The sequence below is a fragment of the Ciconia boyciana genome, chromosome 5, assembly GCF_034638445.1.
Source record: "Ciconia boyciana chromosome 5, ASM3463844v1, whole genome shotgun sequence".
NCBI classification, from domain to species: domain Eukaryota; kingdom Metazoa; phylum Chordata; class Aves; order Ciconiiformes; family Ciconiidae; genus Ciconia; species Ciconia boyciana.
Window position 1 is genome coordinate 60,773,154 of NC_132938.1, and position 18,893 is coordinate 60,792,046.

Sequence of the window (18,893 nt, forward strand, 5' to 3'; positions counted from 1 at the left end):
TTCCAGTCAACAACAGTAACTAAAGTTTATTGATTTCAGTTTCAGCAGCTAAAAATCCATGAAAACATTTTTATATGATACAGACAATACTATCCCATACTCAAATTTCTATCAAAGTAATAATATACGCTAGGATTTTCTCACAGTCATTGCGATTTACTTATCAATTAGTACAATAAAACCTATTTTAAAATATAAATATTACTAAGTGCAAATAGTTTTTGTATCCAATTGTAATTTAGCTGTTCAATTATACGGAAATATCTAAGTAAAGAGACTGAAAAAATATAACTGTTTGCTACAAAAATAGCTGGACACATTCTTAGCCACTGTCTCTCAACTGTTCTGTTTATATCCACTGTGAAACTATTTCCAACACACTAATCACATCTATTCGGAAGAAACTAAAATTATATGATTTCAAACTATTTTCATTAGAAAAAACAGTCCTTTAACAACTGCTTTTACTCTTCCATCTAATTATATACTCTTAAAGGCCAAATATTCAGTCAGTATGCAAAAATAAACATAGCCTTTTATTAAGGATAAAACAACAGATAAGAGTTCATAAGAAAAATAAAGATGCTCTTTGCCTCTACCAGCAACACTGTCCAATATAGGAAATGACATTTAATTTTAAAATTTTAAATACATATATGTCAAAGACTTAGTAACTCCGTATCAGAGGCTTACTACAATTAAGTCTGTTCACAGCATCGTAACTTGCTGGACTGCATGGCTAGTATTTCCTTGGAGATATTTCACGTAACACCCAAGATGTTAAAAAAAACTACCTTTCTAAAAAGCTCTCCCTTAACTCAATACTAAATAATCTGCACCTAAAACCCCACAGCCCTGCCAAGAAATCTTACCTATCTGGAATATTTTTGTGACCAACAGTCAAATAAAAAAGATTGAACTGATTAATATTTGATTCTGACATCTGTCTAAGGACAGTGTAAGAACAATACATTGTAAGGTTACACAAATTAGAGGGCCAGCACTATCTTTTTTTTCTTTTACCTATGCACCTGTCACACCTTTTATGCAAAGGCTGTTTATTAAATGCAAGCAAAACCCCTGATTTCCTGTTTTGTAACAGTCATGGTCTGATCTTCTCCATATTCAATGTACGTTTCTACAAAAAACCAAAATTGATTTCAAGTACAAAGCAGCAGCTATCTAATCCACAAATAAAAACTACAGAGATGTTCTGCTCTTCCTAAAACAAGCTTGAAGCCATGATCATATTAAAGACACAGATGTGAGGGGATTTTTGAACTTCCAAACAGATATGCAAACAAAGTATTACAATCCAGGGGCGCAGGTAAATGAATAAGCAAGCAAACTACGTGACGTATGTGCAGCGTCCTCTCAAATCCTGCAATCCCTTCTAGAAAGTCTGGGTCTACATCTCCCTCTTCTTTACTCATGTTCTTCTCACATGGCTTGGTCTCAGAAACTTTCCATGCCTGTAACGGAAACTTGAGCCAACTTCTTAAATGTATGATTTCTTCATCTCCACTCATCATCCACTTCTGTTTCTGAGAAGCTCCTCATCATGACACCTGTATCTCAAGAAGCAAAACAGGAAACATCACAGGGATGAAGCAAGGAAAGATGAATAATAATATGCCTCTGTGTCTTTAATAAAATCCCAACTTTCATTCAAGTTCCTTTTAGGAAATAAAGAGTTCCTTTCACAACAGCAAAGTTTTGCCAAACTAGGTATGTAAACATTACGTGCCAAAATTGGGGTAACCAATGAAATCTCCCAATCTGCACCTTTGTTTCTGACATGACGAGCAGGAGAAATCCTGTACCGGCTAGCCTTTCATACTGTGGAAAACATCATCGGCTGCCAAGCTTGCAGAACTAGTCAGCGGCAGCCAGCTCAACTAAAAGAAACCGCTGATCCATCTATTAACTTATCTGCTACTGACAATGCGTTATCTTTACCCAGGACCCGTTTGTCCAAGTAAGTAAAGCTCTAGCCCACAACTGAGACGAAAAACAAAGATGTAAGCCCTCTCCTCTACTTTCCCCACTGCTCCTTAATCTACGCAACTTCCACAGTACGTTTGCATTTTTACACATTTATCAGGTACCGGAGGAAATGCTTCCTGTGCATTACAGCAGTTTAACTACAAGGTGACAAAGGCCTAAGGTATTTTCAGTGTGTCTTTGTCCCCAAAATCATGTCATAAAGTGGGGGTGGAGGGGACTTGCCTATCTGTTTCTGCCATCCAAAACTTGGGATCAAGCAGGCCCAAAGCCAACAGCAGCACTGTTCAGAGTCTAACAACAAAAAGGCAGAGGGATGACTCATCCGCAAAATGAAGACACAGCCATCTTGTGTCCAAACAAGCAGCCCAAACCATTTGCCTGCCTCACGATTTTGCCCAAATGCTGAATGAGGGGGTGCAGGAGAGATGATTTCTGCAGCCTCCCCAGCCATGAAGCCTTCAGGGCAGATAAGCAGGCACCAAAACCATTCTGCCAGCCAGCTCTCAGTGAGACAGAAGCATGAAAGCAATTTTATCTCTCCCTTTTAGGGTTAAGGCCATCTTTAAATAAACATTAGCACCAAAATCTCTTACTAGCAGAGGCAGAGCAGATCCTACCTCTTATCAGCTACCATCTCAAATTCTCAGAATTCCACCTCCCATGTGAAATCCCCCTTTCTTCTTCAAAAGCACTTGACAGCAGCATGCTCCATACACTGGCACACTTCACTCAGAAAGACAGCATAGTCCTTCGCCGACGCCTCCCAGCAAAACAACAGGTTGTTTCAGCTCTCTTACGCTAGAAACGAGGGACAGCTGTAGGGACAGAGTCCCATCCAAGCACAAAAAGTCTTGGCTTTGGTTCTTGCACGTTGCAGTAGAGAAGATAACTGAGCCTTGGACAGTCAAAGCAAGAAACCCTCTGACAACGCTCTGGGTATTGCAGAAACAATAGCTGTTAAGTAACTGGACAGAAATGTATTTGCTGTGCGGGGATTATACGTCAAAGAAAAATACATATTCCCTCAACTCTGAACTCCTGAAGAAGTCCTTACCCTCAAAAGTGCTTAGGAGGCAAACCGTCCTGAAAGCCTGTGCCTCAGTGACCATGCCTGCTAATTGAGAAACATGCTATTGCCTACTTGGGAAAGGCAATTATCACAAATTTCATGGGCTTTCATGAGCACAAAAGCTGGGGCAGCCACACGTCCCGTCAGCAGGACATCCAGAACATGTCCAGATACCATCCAATTATTTTATACCACAGTGATCCTTAATCTTTTATCACGATGATCACTGTATACAGGAAACAGAAACCACAATTTCACTGTTCCATAATCATCATAACTCCAGATTCTCTCTGAGCACCAGAAATTAACTGCGGACAAGTAATTCAATTTATTATTGACATCCTCACTCGTTAATCAGATGTCTATACTCAGCGTATGCACCATACAGATTACAAGACATCCAGGCTGCTCAATGTTGCATGCAGAAAGAGAACTGCAGAAAAAGATTAATAGTTGTCAAAAAGATCTGATGCTGGCTGTCACCTGAAGCAACCAAGGAATTTTCAGTTTTATTTTGAAGAGACAATTTACTGGCAGGCTGGTACTTCTAACTTTGATCTTCAAAGCAGCCAACACCAGCAGAAGAATTTTGTAGCTCAGTAACAAAACACAGAAACCTCCTGGACAGTTAACTCAATTACAGTGTTTTGGCAAGGAAGCCTTCCCCTTATACCTTGGGGAAAGTCTTAAGATTAAACAGTGCACGTTTTAAATGCAGGCGTGCCTCAATTATTTGGTGTAACTGTTCATGCACCTAATGGCTTTGAAAGGAAAAGTATTCCACAGCAACTTGCTTGGAAGACTGGTATTTTTCCTTGTTTCCCAAGGAAACAATGGTTACATAACCACACCGACCGTCCCATGCACAGAAACATAAATTATAAGGCCAATTTCAAACTAATCTGATGGAAAAGGACAGAGATTTCACAGGTGCTCAATTCCTAGAAGAGGCTTGCAGAATAAATAACCAAGGCAGCCCCCTGAGCAACATGCATGGTTCACAAACATCAGGAAGACATCATGTTTTGATTAAATATACCCAAGAACTACGAGGCAGTGAGAGGCTGCTCAGGCACTGTGCTGTTGGGAAAATCAGGGATGCTAATGGTACCGCTGTGTAATGGGAAGAAAGAAGGGAAGATGTTTAAGGTACCACAGTGCCACCAAAACTGAGAAAGCTGCAGGAAACTCATCTTCACTACTTCAGCTGCTCACAGAGCTACTTTTTAATCTAGGGAGCAATACAGCAATGCCTTATGTGCCCATCACAGCTTCCATCTTTATGCGGGCTGCTGCTGACGTGTTAGTAGGCACTTCTCAGGATTCGTTAAAGGCACTTGGTCAACAGTTGTCCTCTTTCACCAATGAGAAACTGGAAAAGTAGACATATACCACATTACAGGTAGCCTCAGAAAACCCTAAAAAAAAAAAAAAAAAAGCTTCTCAAACCCTTTCAACAAGACCTTACCCAGGCAGGGTAAGCTAAGCACTGCCACGACAGGTCAGATTGCTGGTCCATCTGTTTGAGAATCCTGCCTCCTGTGATCAGGACCAGATGCTTCAGCAGGTAGAACAGCTCGGGTAGTGAACAATGATGTAATTCACCCAAAGGGGAAATTCCTTCCTGAATTCATCAATTAGCATGAAGGTTTATGTGCTTAATTTATTTTTAATCCTATTTACTGCAACTCTGGACATTGTTACTATATACATAAATGTCCAGGTCTGCTTGGAATCTGACTAAACTTTTGGCCTCAGTAATATCATGTGGTATAATTATGCCAGGTTTCAACTGTACTGATTTTCAATTTCATTTAAATACCCCTTTGTTCTTGCACAATGGGAACTAGCACAGCTATTAACCACCTCTCTTCCCTTTCCCAGGGCTCCAGCCTGGCTTGCGCCATAAGCTCCCATGCCATACTATGCTCTGTTACAGAGCAGGAACACAATCTGAGGGCCTTTAAGGCAACAACTTAGCAACTTCTATCAGTTATCCAGCAACATTTCTATACACTAAATTTCTGGGATCTGCTGGAAGCTGGCAGCTCCACCAGAATTTCACCAGGCCCCACCCTCTTCCAGATCTTGCAAGCTCACTTTTCTGATGTTTTCCACTCCAGAGCTGCCACCCTTACAAGCAAACTGGTTTCCCCTGTTGTGCTCTTTGAACCCCTCTGAGATTCTGATAAATTTAGTTATAAGAGATCAGACAAGAAACATACCATGCTGGGCTTTTCAAGGTCATACAGGGACCTCTCCCTCTGAGCAAAGAATTCTCCTCCCATGTCCATGCCTGAATAAAGAACAAGAGTGTCCAACCAAGCAAAATCAATGCCATTTTGCTCTTGGCTGATGTTCCTGTGGGCTGCAGGTTCCTCTGTACAATAACTTTAGCCTAAGTTGTTACTTATGGATGAGCTCATGCCGTATTCATCGTGATTATTATGCCAAGTACTTACTAAAGCTCCAGTGCTATTAGTCACTGCTGTTTCTGCTCACACAACGCTTGCAAGAGACATCAAGGTATAAAGCCACACCGTCATTCAACAAAAATTTGGTGAAACAAAATATAATGATGTATGCAAGCAGCAGACAAGGATGGAAGACTCTTAAAGCAAACTTGAAGTTCTGGATCCTCTTGACTTCCCAAAATATAGTCCTGCTTTCAGAAACTATTTGGGCTGCCCTTTCTTCTCCCAGCCTCTGGAGCTAAAACTTTGGACCCCAGGCCACAGGTTCTTAATCCCAAAGTCTTTAGGAGAGAAAGAGTGGGTCTGGCTGATATCTCATGTGAAGATGGCCCCCCAAGAAGATGACAGAGTTTACAGCATCTGTGAGAAACACCACATAGCCATCACTGTTTTACCGCAAGTGTTTTGATTATGGGCTTGGAACTGGTGAACTATGGCAACCGAATACTTCTTTGCCTCAACCAAAAAGAAAATTACACCATTTCATCCGTCTTTGGAAGGATCTTCAGGCAAGCAACCAGTCGAGAGAAAACTCCTGTCCCAGTCTATGGTCCATAAACGAATGGAGCTCTTTAATGATCAAAATAGCACTAACAGAACTGGTAACAGGCACCGCTTTGCCAGCTGTTAGCTCATTAAGTAATACAACCACACGCAACTTTTTTCTCTATTTGGGTATCATATACTGATTAGAGTCAATAGAATCATAGGTCTCATAATGACAGTTAAATTGTCCCATTGCATATTTCTCAATGACCTCCCCATGCTGTTTAATAGTTATGCAGCAGTCTTAGAAACTCTGTTCTAGAGCAATGATCTTCATACTTTCTTTCTAAGAGGCCATAAATGCTTTCCTGTTCTTCTGTCTCACATGTGTAAAGACAACATACTGAACCGAGTACTTCTACAATGCTCTTAGGCAATGCTCAAACAGCAGTCCAAGCCACAAGTTTCAGAGCACTGACATACCAGCATCTCCAGGACCTCTGATCAGCCATCAAGTGGTTTGCCTTTGGCATTTCAGGATTTGCTGAGGTTGAAAGAGAAGACAGTAATGATACAGAACAATTCTCCCATCAGCAGTGACAAAAGTAATCTTGGAGGGCTTGAGTGCAATGCTTTCACCGCTTTTGGGTTGTTACTGAATATGAAGTCAAAAAGATGTGATATTTTCTGTTTGTCACACACAAAAACAGATCTTGGGTAAGGAAATCTTCTAACGGACTCAACAAAGGTATTATTGGCTGCTAGAATTCTCAATCTATTGTGCTAAAATTAGCTTTAAATAAATGTGCAATACAAGCAGTACATACTTTGCCTAAGAAAAAATCCACTGGCCACTTACAGATCATGTGAACTCGGTTACTTAGTTGAGCTAAGAACACCAATTTTTCCAAGCCTTATCTGACTGTAGATTTGGATCTATTTAGCAATGGCACTGCCACATATCAAAACGCGCAATGAGCCACAGCTCTTTACCAAAGCGAGGGAAAGTTCCTGCAAAAAACAGTTGCTGCCATTTAACAAGATGGTCATCAAGAAATTAGATTATTGAAAAAGCCTGCGCCTCTGCCTCTACCCTTACAACCTTCCCTCTGAAAAGAAAAAGCAAGTCTTCCTCTTCTGTCAGTCCACCCTTCCTTCCATATTACAGTACAAAGAAATTGGATGCCTTCAACTATCACTCCCTGATGTCCCCCAACCAAAGCTATGGAAGATGATATTCTTACTTTTTTTCCCCTTCAAGCTTTTCATCAATCAGTAAAAGGGTTCCCTAAGTTGTGCTCTGTCTTTACAACCGGTGTCACAGAAGTTGGTTCTAATATTGTTCATCGGAGCATACACCACAATCTGAGCAACGGCAAAATAGAGTCGTTCAAACATACCGAATACTCTGTGCTGGGTAAAGTTCACCGCAGCTGTTCAAGTCCCAGAAAGACATCTGAGAGAAGTGCCATAAATAACAAGATCACATGGAGTCTCCCATTGCACAAGCAACGTACATCTTTCCTGCTCAGGAATTTATGCTTCACACCCTATGCTGTCAGTCAAGAGCGTATTACAAACTATGTTTTCAGGATGATCCAGAGGATATTTTGGAAAGTAATACAGCCCTCCTGCCAGCCGAGTCTTTTCAAAATACTCATTCTATTCCATTACAAAAAAGACAAATGTTTCTATAATCTTGTCCAAACTGCGGTCTTTCTCAGGAGCAAGCTATAGATCCACACATGCCTTTTATACATCACGGATGTCTAAAACCAGTTCCAGCAAGTCTGACAGCCTGATGGAAACCGAAGGGGACTACTCCTTCGCAGACTCAGGATCTAAGTTTTTCTTCAGATGTGCAAATGTAAGATATTTTCTCAGACTCCAATTTCAGCAAATCCCTAATTTGAGCAGGCCCTTTTTAGGATTCTTAATTCATTTTACTGTTAGATTAAAATTAAACCTACTTCTCCTAAAACATCTCACTCCTAGGCCTCTGCAAGGGGAGAATCACTTTTCAAAGCAGTGCCTAGCTATAATTGAGAAAGAAGATATATGGCTATTCTATAAAAATGAAATTTTTTTTTCTTTTTCTGGAGTTTTGCCACAAATTGCTTTCGAGGGCTTGGTTCAGAAATTCCAAATTGAGTTTATTGTTTTTCTCATTGAGAACTAACTCCTTTTAGCAATTCTGTTAATCTTGGAGTTTGAAGTTATTTTTATTAAAGTAACGCCCAGAGTTTAGATATTCCATAAAAAGATCAGGAATTATTTTTATTAAAGTAACACCCAAAGCTTAGACATTCCTTGCAAAAATCAGGCAAACCACCTTCATTCTTAAAAAGGTTCTTAGCCTTTTCCTTGTAAACACAGATTTCACGGAGACAACGGAGGACTGAGAAGTTTCATCAGCCTTTTTTTATCAGAGTTGGAAAAAAAGTTACTAAGGCAGGATTTTTCCTGCCTAAAAAAATCCTGAGCCTTTTGCTCTTAACACGACATGGGTTTTTTTCTCTTCCCTTCTTGTCTTCTGTTACAGAAAAAGTAGCACCGATTTCCACTCCCCAACGTCAGATTTCTCACGAGACATTTGTGCTGGCTTGGGGGTGTTCTGCCAGTGGTCAATATCTCTGGTCATGTGTCTGTGTCTGTCCCTTAGTGTCTGTCCCACTAAATGTCTGTCCCACTAAGGGACTCAGTGTCTATCCCTGAGCCAGCAGGGAGTCCTGCCAACCCAGGCGACACCAATTTCTGATGGAGCTTGTTAGACTACAAGAAACTTGTTCTTAGCCCTTAACTCTTATGCCACAACAGAAATGGGGCTGCAAAGTAAAGGATCTTACCTCTTCCTAGGAGCCTCAGGCAGTGAAACCTTCTGCTCTTCAGTGGCAGCTCTGTCTCAAGGACAAGATCAAGTGCTGCCTTTTTGTTTGAGTGACTACATTAATAAGCTAGGTAACATCAGCCAGGTTCCTTACCATGACTAAAGCACAGTTTAAGTGTTTGGAGCAAAAAGGGAACACCTTTTGATCACTACTTCCGATTCAGAGTGTAAGCAACCACGACTGAAGACTGCACTTTGTCAGCAAGCCTCCTCCAAATGCTATTGCTCTTTAGGCATAACAGGCTAAAGACATCATGGAGTTAATAACATGTTTTCCAACAAGGTGCTTCTTCCCCATTGAAGAAGGCATGTAGTGACAATTTTCAGTCTCTTTAATGTAGAAATTAGGGCTGGGACAAAATCTCTTCAATTCCTCTGAAAGAGAGGTTAAGTTGCAACATACCCACCTTTCTCTCTGCAGCGTGTATAATTTCAGCTTGCTCAACAGCAGCGGCACTCCTGAGTTCAGGAGGACTTTAAAAGGAGTGATTATGCTCACGGAAGTAAGCTAACGTGAATAAACTGCCCAGGCAACAGGGAGACATTCCAGAGCCCTGTGCTGTCACCAGGCTTTTCGCCAATGCTGCTTAATCATATATGCAAAACGCAAATTACAGAAAGATTCATCATAGGTTAGAATATTCTCAATGAATAATTTTGCACTGCGCTGAAGAAGCTTCCCTGCAAACCATTCTCGGACGAAGGCACTGGGATCTTCTCCCCATTTTCAGAGCTTCTACTGGCATCAGCAGTACAAGCGGTACAGCAAAGGCTTCCTCTACAGGTCTTCTCGATGGATCAGGCAGTTTTGAAAGGGAAGTTTGAGAGCAAGTTTAGCACCACCCGAGTGTCACACTGCTGAAATTCATAACTCTTATGGCTATAAGGCACCACAGCAGCTGCCACAGGCTACGTCCTCATTTGGGCTTGGCCGGCACATGCCAATTCATACTATCCAGGCACGTAACACCGGACTGAAACTCAAAATGCTCATGGCACAGGGGAAGATATTTTCACTACAAGGCCCACAGAGTCTACAACGTCTTCAGCTTTAAACTCAGCCACACTCATAGCTTAGAAATATTTAAGACCTTCTTGAGCCTTGTCACAGAATTTATAAAGCTCTATCCAAAAAGCGTTGATCTTCTGTGCAGCACTGAGTATGAAACCTTGGCAGCCACATTTTAGTTATGAGGAGAGAGATGGCTTTTCCACTACTTGACAGAAGATTATAGTTTTCACATAAGATTATAGAGTCATGGTTGTAACTCCGTCTGAAGACTGCATTTACAAAGATCTTTTGTAAGATCTGCTGTTTAGCTGCTCCCATGGACACAACAGAGCTGTCAGATTCTCAAAAACATCCGAGTTGTAATTGAGAGCAACTTGTTAATGCTTTTCTGCAGTACCTTATAGATGCAAAGTTTTAACTGCTTTGAAAGCCTTCCCTCGCATGCTTTGTGTGATCAGACACCACTAAATCTACATATCACAATAGCTTTTTAAACAGTATTGGGCAAGCTAGAAAGATCTGCCTCTGTACAGCATTCTCAAAAATAAACACGACTAAAGATAACTTTGGCACAATTTTTTTAAAGGTCAAAAGCTTTCCCCATCCAAGACATCTAATAATTCAGCATGAACGAAGTTCCACGAGAGTTTGAGAATCCGTTCCTGTGCATGCCTACAAGCCCGACTACTATGAATGGATGCAAAAAAAAAAATAGATCTATTGTCTCTACCCTATCTGTCTTTGCTTTTAGGCACCGATTTTTTACTACCAATTAAAGAAAGCACTTTTTTTCTACACGCAGTATAGTGAATTAATGGGTAAAAATCACTGCAGAAATTTGAGGTAAAATTTCAAAAGCTGACTGTACCTTCCATCCCAAAGCATACTTGTACTGTAAAACTGAAATATAAAACCCCCAACAAAACGGTATAGTTTTGCTGGGACAGAACTTCAATAGCTGCACTTAAGTCTGGAAGACAAAGCACTACCTGCCCTTCGCTCATGGCTCAAGCAGCATTCTTCTAACACCCTAGCAAATGCAAAAGGTACGCACCCTGGAAAAGCTTTTGCTTTTGTTGCTTCTCCTTAAAAATGTTTTGTCTCAACAAGTAAGTTTGTGAGATGCTTGTGCCACTACCTCAGGCCCATGAATACAAGCAGAGCTGCAAGCCCCTCGAGATTTCTAAGCGCTTCACCGTGCTTCCAGCTCAGCTGAGAGGAAAATTGTAAAATTATTAGCTACAGACGGCTGGGTTTAGTAAACTGGAAAGAATGAGTTCATTTTGACACGCTACTTTATGGAAACGCACGGAGCTGCATCGGATGGCTGTTGAGGACAGTGGCCCTGGAGAGCGTTACAGAAGATGCGCCATTAGAAAGGATTCATCCCCGCGCTGCCTGTTCCCTGGCTGACCGCTCGGGTGGGCAGGGCTGGTGGGAAGGAGGGCTGAGCTCTCGGTACAGCCATGAGCCCCGCGCCGGGACAACGCTGCGGCGCCCGCGGAGCGAAGCCGGGCACAGGACGCGGAGAGCCCTCCCGCGGAGGATGGAGGGGAAAGCCCACCCGGCCGGGCGGCACGCAGCCTGCCCCAGGGCCTCAAGGGGAGCCGGAGCCGGCGCCGGCCGCCCCCTCCCCACCCGCGCTTTCTTCTCGGGCGGCCCCTTCCCGCCTCACAACAGCCCCCGCGCGCCGCCGCCGGTGAGGCGCCCCCCTCCCCTCAGCGCGGACAGGACGAGGGGAGGGGCGAGGGCGGGGCGCCCCCGCGCGCGTGCCCCGCCGCGGCCCCACTCACCGCCCGGCGGGCGCCCTCCGGCCTCCGAGCAGCAGCAGCAGCAGCAGCAGCAGCAGCGGCAGCGCGGCGGCGGCGGCAGCGGCGGCAGCAGCAACAGCCGGCGCGGCCCGGAGGCGGAAGCGGCGGCAGGAAGTGAGGTCGGCGCGGGGGTGGGGGGAAGGGCCCTGCTTCCGGGAGGTAGGTGTTACCAGCGCCCCGGGAGCTCGGCCGGAGGTGGGTCTGTCCCGCGTAAATACCGCTAAGTAACGGGGAGATGGTGCGGAGCTGGGGCTTCGTACGGCCGCAGTAACGTAGGAAGGAAAAGGCAGCAGCGGGAGGAGGCCGGGCAGCGCAGCCGAGCCGCCGGCAGGCCCGGGGACTCCCGCATCCTCCGCGGTCTTCCTGCTCCCACGCCGCTGCGTGGGAACGGCGCTCCCTCCCGCCAGCCCTCGCCCCGCTGAGCCACGCGTCTGTTTTCCTCGGTTACACGCGGGGGAGCTGTCAAAAGGGGCCACTGGGGCGGATGGCAAGGCTTCACCCAAAGGAGCCCTTTTCACGGGGCAAACCCGCTTAGCTATCTCCTGCCACAGCCAGTGCGGCCCAGGTCCCATTTTACTGACCCTACAGACAATAAAGTACAGGTAATTTCAACCTAATAAAGAGGATTTGGTGAACAAAGACAAGTTTCCCCATATCTGAATGGAACTGCAGTGCTGCTTACCACTGCTCCAAGACTTAATACGTTTTAGCACAGAACTAGAAAAAAACCCTCTTTCTGGGCATACGCTCCCAGCTCTCTGTGCCGTTTGTTAGCGTTCTGTTTGCCACTCGGCCTACTCAGGTCATGTAACGTTAGGAATTACAGCATGATACAGCTTCAAGTAGTTTTGATGATTCGATGCTTTTATTAAGAAGTAATTTCTGCAGTATTCTTTAGATTAACTGATTTTGTGATTTACCTAGAAAGAAAAAAGTCACTGGGGTGTGGTATCTCTTCTGGGTAAGCCATGATCTTTCTGTTTATGCAAATTTTTAGACAATCCCATTCTTTAAAGCAATTTTACTAAATTACGCTAACCACTTTTGCTATTAACGTTACAGTATTGGCTTTAAGTGTCTTCTAGACATGCAATTCACTGTGTACTTCTCAGTTCTCAAACTTTCTCCAGGAAAGGTTCACAGTAGTGCATACGCAACCTCCATATAAACGTGAGAGAGCGGAATCTTTCTGCGCTACCGCCAGCGACACTCTGGGCTCTCAAAGCTGTTCACCTTCGCTAGGCAGTAAGGCCACAGTATCTTCATTCACATTTACTGAACGCATTCAGCAAATTCAACAATGCGTGATCAAGGAACAAAAGGGTTTCCAGGCAGACAGGTACTGCCTTGCTTTCTCTAGGGTGCTGTTACCAGAGAAGGTAGGAGCTGATTTCCAAGGTGCCGGCAGAGAGAGAAATAATTTAAAACACTGGTAAGACTGCACTTCTCTACACTCAGAGGTTTCTCTGAGCAGCTCTGCCCTGTGTTGGGTACGTTCATGCTGAATGTTTCAGTAGGCACTCAGTTTACTTCACGGGGCTCAGAGAAAAGCTACCGAGAACAAAGGTTTTTGGGGAGTCCCCTTCCTTTCCCCCTTGCTTTCAGCTAGGTATCCATTAAGAGGCATTGAAAATAGCTCCACACTGACTCTTATAATCAGCCCTGGAAATATATCCTGAGTTCCTATAATTGTGGGCTTCACTCCACTGAGAGCTGTACGCTTTCAGTCTGTTTTGGTGGCTGCTGCTGCTGTTCATACTTCCTTGCTGAAAAAAAGAAACACTGATCAATACCAATTATACCATTTATTATATACATATATATATGTGTGTGCGTGTATACATATCGATATATATACACGTACAAATACAATAACAATCAAGAAATAGACTTAAGATCAGAGAACGTAATTTCACTGCTTAGCCACACGAGAGGAAGTTTCAGTCACCACGTGGAACTAGTCCTTTAGCATATGGCCTTGAGAAGGCTGAACAGTAGAGTCATAGCAAAATGTCAGTAAATTAATGGCAGACAACTATGATTCCATTCAGGTCCTTTCATTTAAAAAACCAAAAAAATTAAAGACTATGGCTTCAGAAGTACTATTACAGATGACCCGAACGACTCATTAGTCACACGGTTGATCTCCACATCACTCATCTCCTCCACAATATACAAGCCACAAGCTAACAACTACATTGACTTCAAAACTGATCTGGTTAGCAAGGCAAAGGGAGATCCAAGAGTTGTGTGCGGTGGAACAAACACCAACAACAAATGCCAGCAGGCATTCCTCTGTAGGAAGCACGTCCTTTTTTGTTCCTACAGAATGCAATGGCCTGGTTAAGAATCTTTACATTAAATCTTCACATTTAAAAGGTGGTTTCAACTCATTAAGTATTTCTTGCCCATATTCCCTCTAGGCGTGCATGTATGGCAGATGTGAAGCAAGTACAGGTGTTTCTCTGAACTGGACCTCTGGAATACCAGAGGCATGGGGCTCTTTCCTACCTCCATCCTGACCTTCAACGTTAAGATGGGAGCAGCAACACTTGTTGGTACAGTAAAATTCTCATTTATTTCCAATTTATGAATTACTCGTGATTCCACAGTCCTCTCAACTTTTACAAATCCATCCACGTTTTTGACAATATTGAGACATTCCCAGCTCTTTTAAACTTCAACATCGGATTCATTGACAGCTAGAAGAGACTCACACAGCTGCTCCCTCACACCTCAATCCTGTGACCCACGCTCCTGCAGAACCCCTGCTCACATGGTGCCACAGGACCAGGGCTCCGCCCTGGCGCCCCCACTGCACGAGGACTGGCAGGCTCGAGGCCACCCCTGCAGGAACCGTCCCCAGCAGCCCACTGGCCCAGGAGAGCCCCTTCTTTCCTTCGACTTACCGATGGAGTACATCTCCAGTTGCTGCCGCAGGCGGATCTTCTTCATGCTGTCGTAGAAGTTGGGCTCGGGCGGCGTCTCGGCGGCTGGGGGCAGGGTGAAGATGCGCATGATCCTCCTCTTGTTCCTGCGAGGGGGGCAAGGCGGTGAGCGGCCCGGCCCGGCCCGGCCCGGCCCCGCCGGCACGGCTACACGTGGGGCCGGCGCGGCCGCTTCCCGGCGGGAGCCCTCGCCCCGCCCCCCGCGGCCTCTCCCCCCCCGCGGCCTCCCCTCACCGCCGCGCGTAGACGAGCAGGGCGAGGCTGGCTAGCACCACCAGCAGGTAGACGTTGGTGGCCTCGTTCCACGCCTCGTGCACCGAGTAGTCGATAGCGCCGCTGTCGCCCAGCGCCGCCGAGCCACCGCCGCCTGCCCCCCCGGCCGCCGCCGCCATGGGGGAGAACGGCCGTTGGGGGACGGCCGTTAGGGGCGGCCCCGTGGCGGCGCGCGGGCGGCGGGAAGTGACGTCAGGGGAGCCGTCGGGACCGGCGTGAGGCGCCGCGCTTCGGCTTCCCTGCCGCCATCTCGGGGTGGCCCTGAGCAGGGGCAGTGAGGGAGCTGGCGTCGCTTCGCCCCCCCCCCCCCCCCCTTTTATTTCCCTTCTAGCTACCAGTCCCTGGGGGATCGGACATAAGTAGGTGGCGGTTTCTCTCCCTGGAGGTTTCTCATCCTCTCCCCGAGGATGCAGGCACAGGGGCTATAACAGTCTTCTTGCTTTCGCAGTGCCAGTGTCTGAGGGAAAACGCGCAGGCGGGTGGAGGGCCGCCAGAGGTGTGAATTCAGCAGCTCTGAAAGCCTGGCAGGCGTGGAGTCAAAAACACCTTCAGCCGCCTGTGCTGGTGCTCGCTCTGTGGCAGTGGAGTTGTGGGATGTAGCTCAGCGGCGCGTGGTGTGGAGAGAAAAAGAGGTTCAGATTGTCAAGAGCTTTCACTTTTCACATAGGAACTAAATTTGACAGTTTAGGTTGTCAAAATAGAAACAGCACTTTCTGAAAAATCTTGCCTGTTTTGTGTGTGTGTGTGTGTGTGTGTCAAAACGGGAGTTGCTGGATATTCAGATGCTGGAGCAACATAGCTTACTCCTATCTTCCATATGCTCCTGATGCCAAAAGCACAATTCTAGGATTATGCTTTGGCAGAAAAGGTGGAGCAGAGCAAGTGTTTTGGTTTAGAAACTTGAAAAGTTGTCTGAACTGCTTAATGAGATGCACATTAAATAGGCAGAGGATGTTCTAACACACATACACACACACACTTTTTTTTTTTTTGTACTGCCTGATGTGGCATATTTGAGCTACATGATAGGTTAGGTGTGCTGTCCTTTATCCTCTCGTCCTGCTTCTTTCTATCCACCTCTGGCCCTGATATTTCCTTTTACCATATCTTCCTTCAGATACTAGAACTATTACAATGTAGACATTATGGATATGGTTCATCTCCCTTTGCTTTACACCTATTTGGGGTGTGTGCTCATGCTGTGGTTATTTGTCTTCACCCTTTATAAGACAATAAGGGGAAAACCCAAGTATTTTTAGGGCATGATTTATCTAACCTATGTCAAACATGCAGAATGAGTCTTCCTGTGCCTGGGAAGTGCTCTGACCCCTTACTGAGTAGAGGGAGTCTAGACACCTTGCTTGGATGGCACTCACTTTGCAAATGTCCAACCAGCCTGGGGAAACTCCGTCCTTCAGGGAGCCATTTTCTCAGTGCAAGATGTGCCAGGTCCTTCTCTTTCCTTGCTATGGAACAGATTCATTTTAAGAAGCCTTAGATCAGGGCAGAAAAGGATATGAGTGAAAATGACAATAAAAAAAAAAAAGCTAAGGCACTGTTATCATGAGAAAAGTTCCTTACCCCACATGGTGTGGGAAAGAAAAGTAGAACAGCAATTAGACATAATTCTAGGTCATTAAATCGGGATGGCACCCATGCACAGAACTGTGGAAACCACTAAGAAGAAAAAAAAAAAGTCTATCAGTTATGCAACGTGACACAAGACAGTTAATTAAGCATGGGTTTACAGGGATTTTAAATAGTTTCTCATGAAGTTGAGGCTTTTTGTTTGCTTTTTTAGGATGTTAAACTTTTCTGCTAACAGGCCTAACAAGAAAACATTAAACATCTGTGGAAGAAAAGTGGAAAGAATAAACATAAGTAGGTGCTCTTTATATTTCACTACTACCTTTAGACCTCAGTTGAGATCAGGCTCCCTCGTACGGGGTGTAGAGAAGCTGTATTTAAGCTGTATCTAAAGGCACTTTTTGTATTAACCCTACAGCTGTGCTCTGGACAACCTGGGAAGGGGCTGGAATGCCCCAGGACTCTGCACCCAGCTTCCCATCCGGAGGAAACCAAGGCCCGCATCCACAAACCATGACTTCAGGTCTTAGGGTTTTCTCTGCAGCCTCCAGCACACAGGAACAGACTCTGCCTCACTCAGCAGGTGCCTGATTTGTTTGATTTAATTAAATGCTTGATTTAAGGCTCAGATAATCCACTCATCCCCAACCTAGAAGATAGGCAGAGGGAGGTTTTCTTCCCCCACATACCCCTCTGAAGTTAGCAAATGTTAAACAGTGGGTAGGACAGGGTTACGTTGAGGAGCACAACATTCAGTGCTGTGGTGAGTGTGACAGCCTTGCAAACCTGAGAAAAAGGGGTGATCTCCCACTTGCTGGCCTGTAGCAATAGGAGTTCTGGGGGTGTAGGCCTTCTGCATGACTTCCTTGCAGAATCTGGTTCAAATACCAAAGTTGGTTGACTCTTAAGCCTAGGTTAGCTTGTCCTGGTACACTGTTGTTTCCTTTTATAGCTTGGGCTGTTGTTTCAGTCTTAGGCGCCTGAAACACCTTCAGAAATGGGAATGCAAGCTGCTGTTGAATTTGGTCAGAGCTAAGTCAGGCCTTGCAGTTGTCGTTACGTGCACAAGAAATGGTGTGACCTGTCCGTGTAGATTATGTAGCATATTTATTTGTAGCTTGGATGAGGTGGGATGGGATAACCAATGCTTGTGTATGCTGTTAATGCATGAGGACATCAGTTGTTTTCTATTTTCTTATACTAAAGCTGCTTGTAGGGAAAGGACTGTCATTTTGTGCTATGCTTGTGTGGCATCTGACCTCCAGGATCCTGGCCTGTGACCAAAGCATGTAGGCACCAAACAAATAATATATAATAATAATATATGGCATTGGCGTAAGCTATTCTGGCAAAACATAGCTAATGGAGACCCAAGCTTAGTGGCTAGATTTTCAACATTACACAGTAATGTTACACATAAGCCTGGGGAGTTTCAGCTATGGGTCAGACACAACTCCTCACAGGAACCAGCTCTTGAGGAGAAAAATACATAGCTGTGTGATTTAATTAAAAAAAAAAAATCCCAACTTTTTCAAAAGGGGGAACTTTGTTCATTCCACAAAGAAATCTAGCGTGTACTTGATAAAAGCACCCACTTCAGTCCCATAGATTTATCAAGAGAATTGCTGAAAAGGGTCTTCCAGCTCTACAAGGAAAGAACTTTCCAAAAGTCCTTAACATCCAGCACCTACTATAAATTTGACTGAAAGCTGCTGAATATTATCAGTTTTGAAAATCCAGTTACTCCATATTCAAAATGTGAATGCTGGAATCTAACAGTAAGCTTGTTCTTTTGAAAATTATGGCCAAAGAATCTGTGTGTCTGTCTCTATATAAATATATAATTTTTAATGGATTTTGAGTTACCCAGAGCTAAACAGAATCAGAAATCGCTGAGACATAAATATCACTGTCATGTAAAAATGTTCACCATTTAATCCTGATAAATACTGGATTATAGACTTCAGAACACAGACTGACAATTATTGGAAATCATGTGGTCATCTCAAGTATACAGTATTTCAATTAAAATAAAACCATAAAATCCTTTTTCTTTTTTAAAAGTACCATCTAGCATATAATTTATTTGGATGAACTCTACAAATATATGCATTATATCATGCTAGAAGAACTTGAGAACCACTTTTTTCTTGTTCCCAGGGTCTCTTGACTGTTGGTAAGTCATAATGATAGAATCGGTTTACAGTTGCAAATTCTGCCAAATATCTCACAAATTATATTTGGCAAACAGCACTGCCTCTGTTTCACAGAAGATAATGATCTGATGCTTTGTTTGTGTGGCACCAAAGGAAAATATTGTTTTAGAGCTTGTGATAGAA

The 18,893-nt window shown here is 44.3% G+C and overlaps 3 protein-coding genes across 11 annotated transcripts in view; 1 reads left to right on the forward strand and 2 right to left on the reverse strand.

Annotated features, from left to right (window-relative positions):
* SLC20A2 (solute carrier family 20 member 2) overlaps nt 1-11,863 on the reverse strand; it is a 58,885-nt gene extending 47,022 nt beyond the window's left edge. The window contains exon 1 of the mRNA XM_072863307.1: nt 11,729-11,863. The gene's annotated coding sequence lies outside the window, so the exon portion shown is untranslated. The remainder of the gene's footprint in view (nt 1-11,728) is intronic.
* Nucleotides 1-15,169, reverse strand: SMIM19 (small integral membrane protein 19). Of its 3 annotated transcripts, none has more exons than XM_072863322.1 (3): nt 14,929-15,166; nt 14,656-14,780; nt 1-1,568 (listed from the first exon to the last, which is right to left on the reverse strand). In XM_072863322.1, exons 1-3 carry the CDS (start codon nt 15,084-15,086, stop codon nt 1,516-1,518), a joined length of 336 nt encoding a protein of 111 aa, XP_072719423.1. In that variant the 5' UTR covers nt 15,087-15,166; the 3' UTR covers nt 1-1,515. The 3 variants fall into 3 exon arrangements, with proteins under 3 accessions (XP_072719423.1, XP_072719422.1, XP_072719421.1); XM_072863321.1 differs by lacking the exon at nt 1-1,568 and adding an exon at nt 12,580-13,512 and having other exon boundaries at nt 14,929-15,163; XM_072863320.1 differs by lacking the exon at nt 1-1,568 and adding an exon at nt 13,540-14,068 and having other exon boundaries at nt 14,929-15,169.
* The window catches only part of HGSNAT (heparan-alpha-glucosaminide N-acetyltransferase), a 26,482-nt gene continuing 19,325 nt past the window's right edge, over nt 11,737-18,893 (forward strand). Inside the window, exons 1-5 of one of the 7 annotated variants that reach the window (XM_072863316.1) lie at nt 11,738-11,865; nt 14,170-14,304; nt 15,416-15,599; nt 16,769-16,848; nt 16,973-17,137. The gene's annotated coding sequence lies outside the window, so the exon portion shown is untranslated. The other 6 variants (XM_072863314.1, XM_072863310.1, XM_072863317.1 and 3 more) reach the window with 6 other exon arrangements.

Bases quoted from the DNA above. Each gene is read 5' to 3' on its own strand.
- SMIM19 (XM_072863320.1), bottom strand. From the start codon at position 15,086: ATGGCGGCGGCGGCCGGGGGGGCAGGCGGCGGTGGCTCGGCGGCGCTG. The intron at 14,781-14,928 runs GTGAGGGGAGGC...CCCCCCTCGCAG, and splicing joins CTGCTCGTCTACGCGCGGCG to GAACAAGAGGAGGATCATGC. The intron at 14,069-14,655 runs GTAAGTCGAAGG...TGCATTCTGTAG, and splicing joins ACTGGAGATGTACTCCATCG to GAACAAAAAAGGACGTGCTT.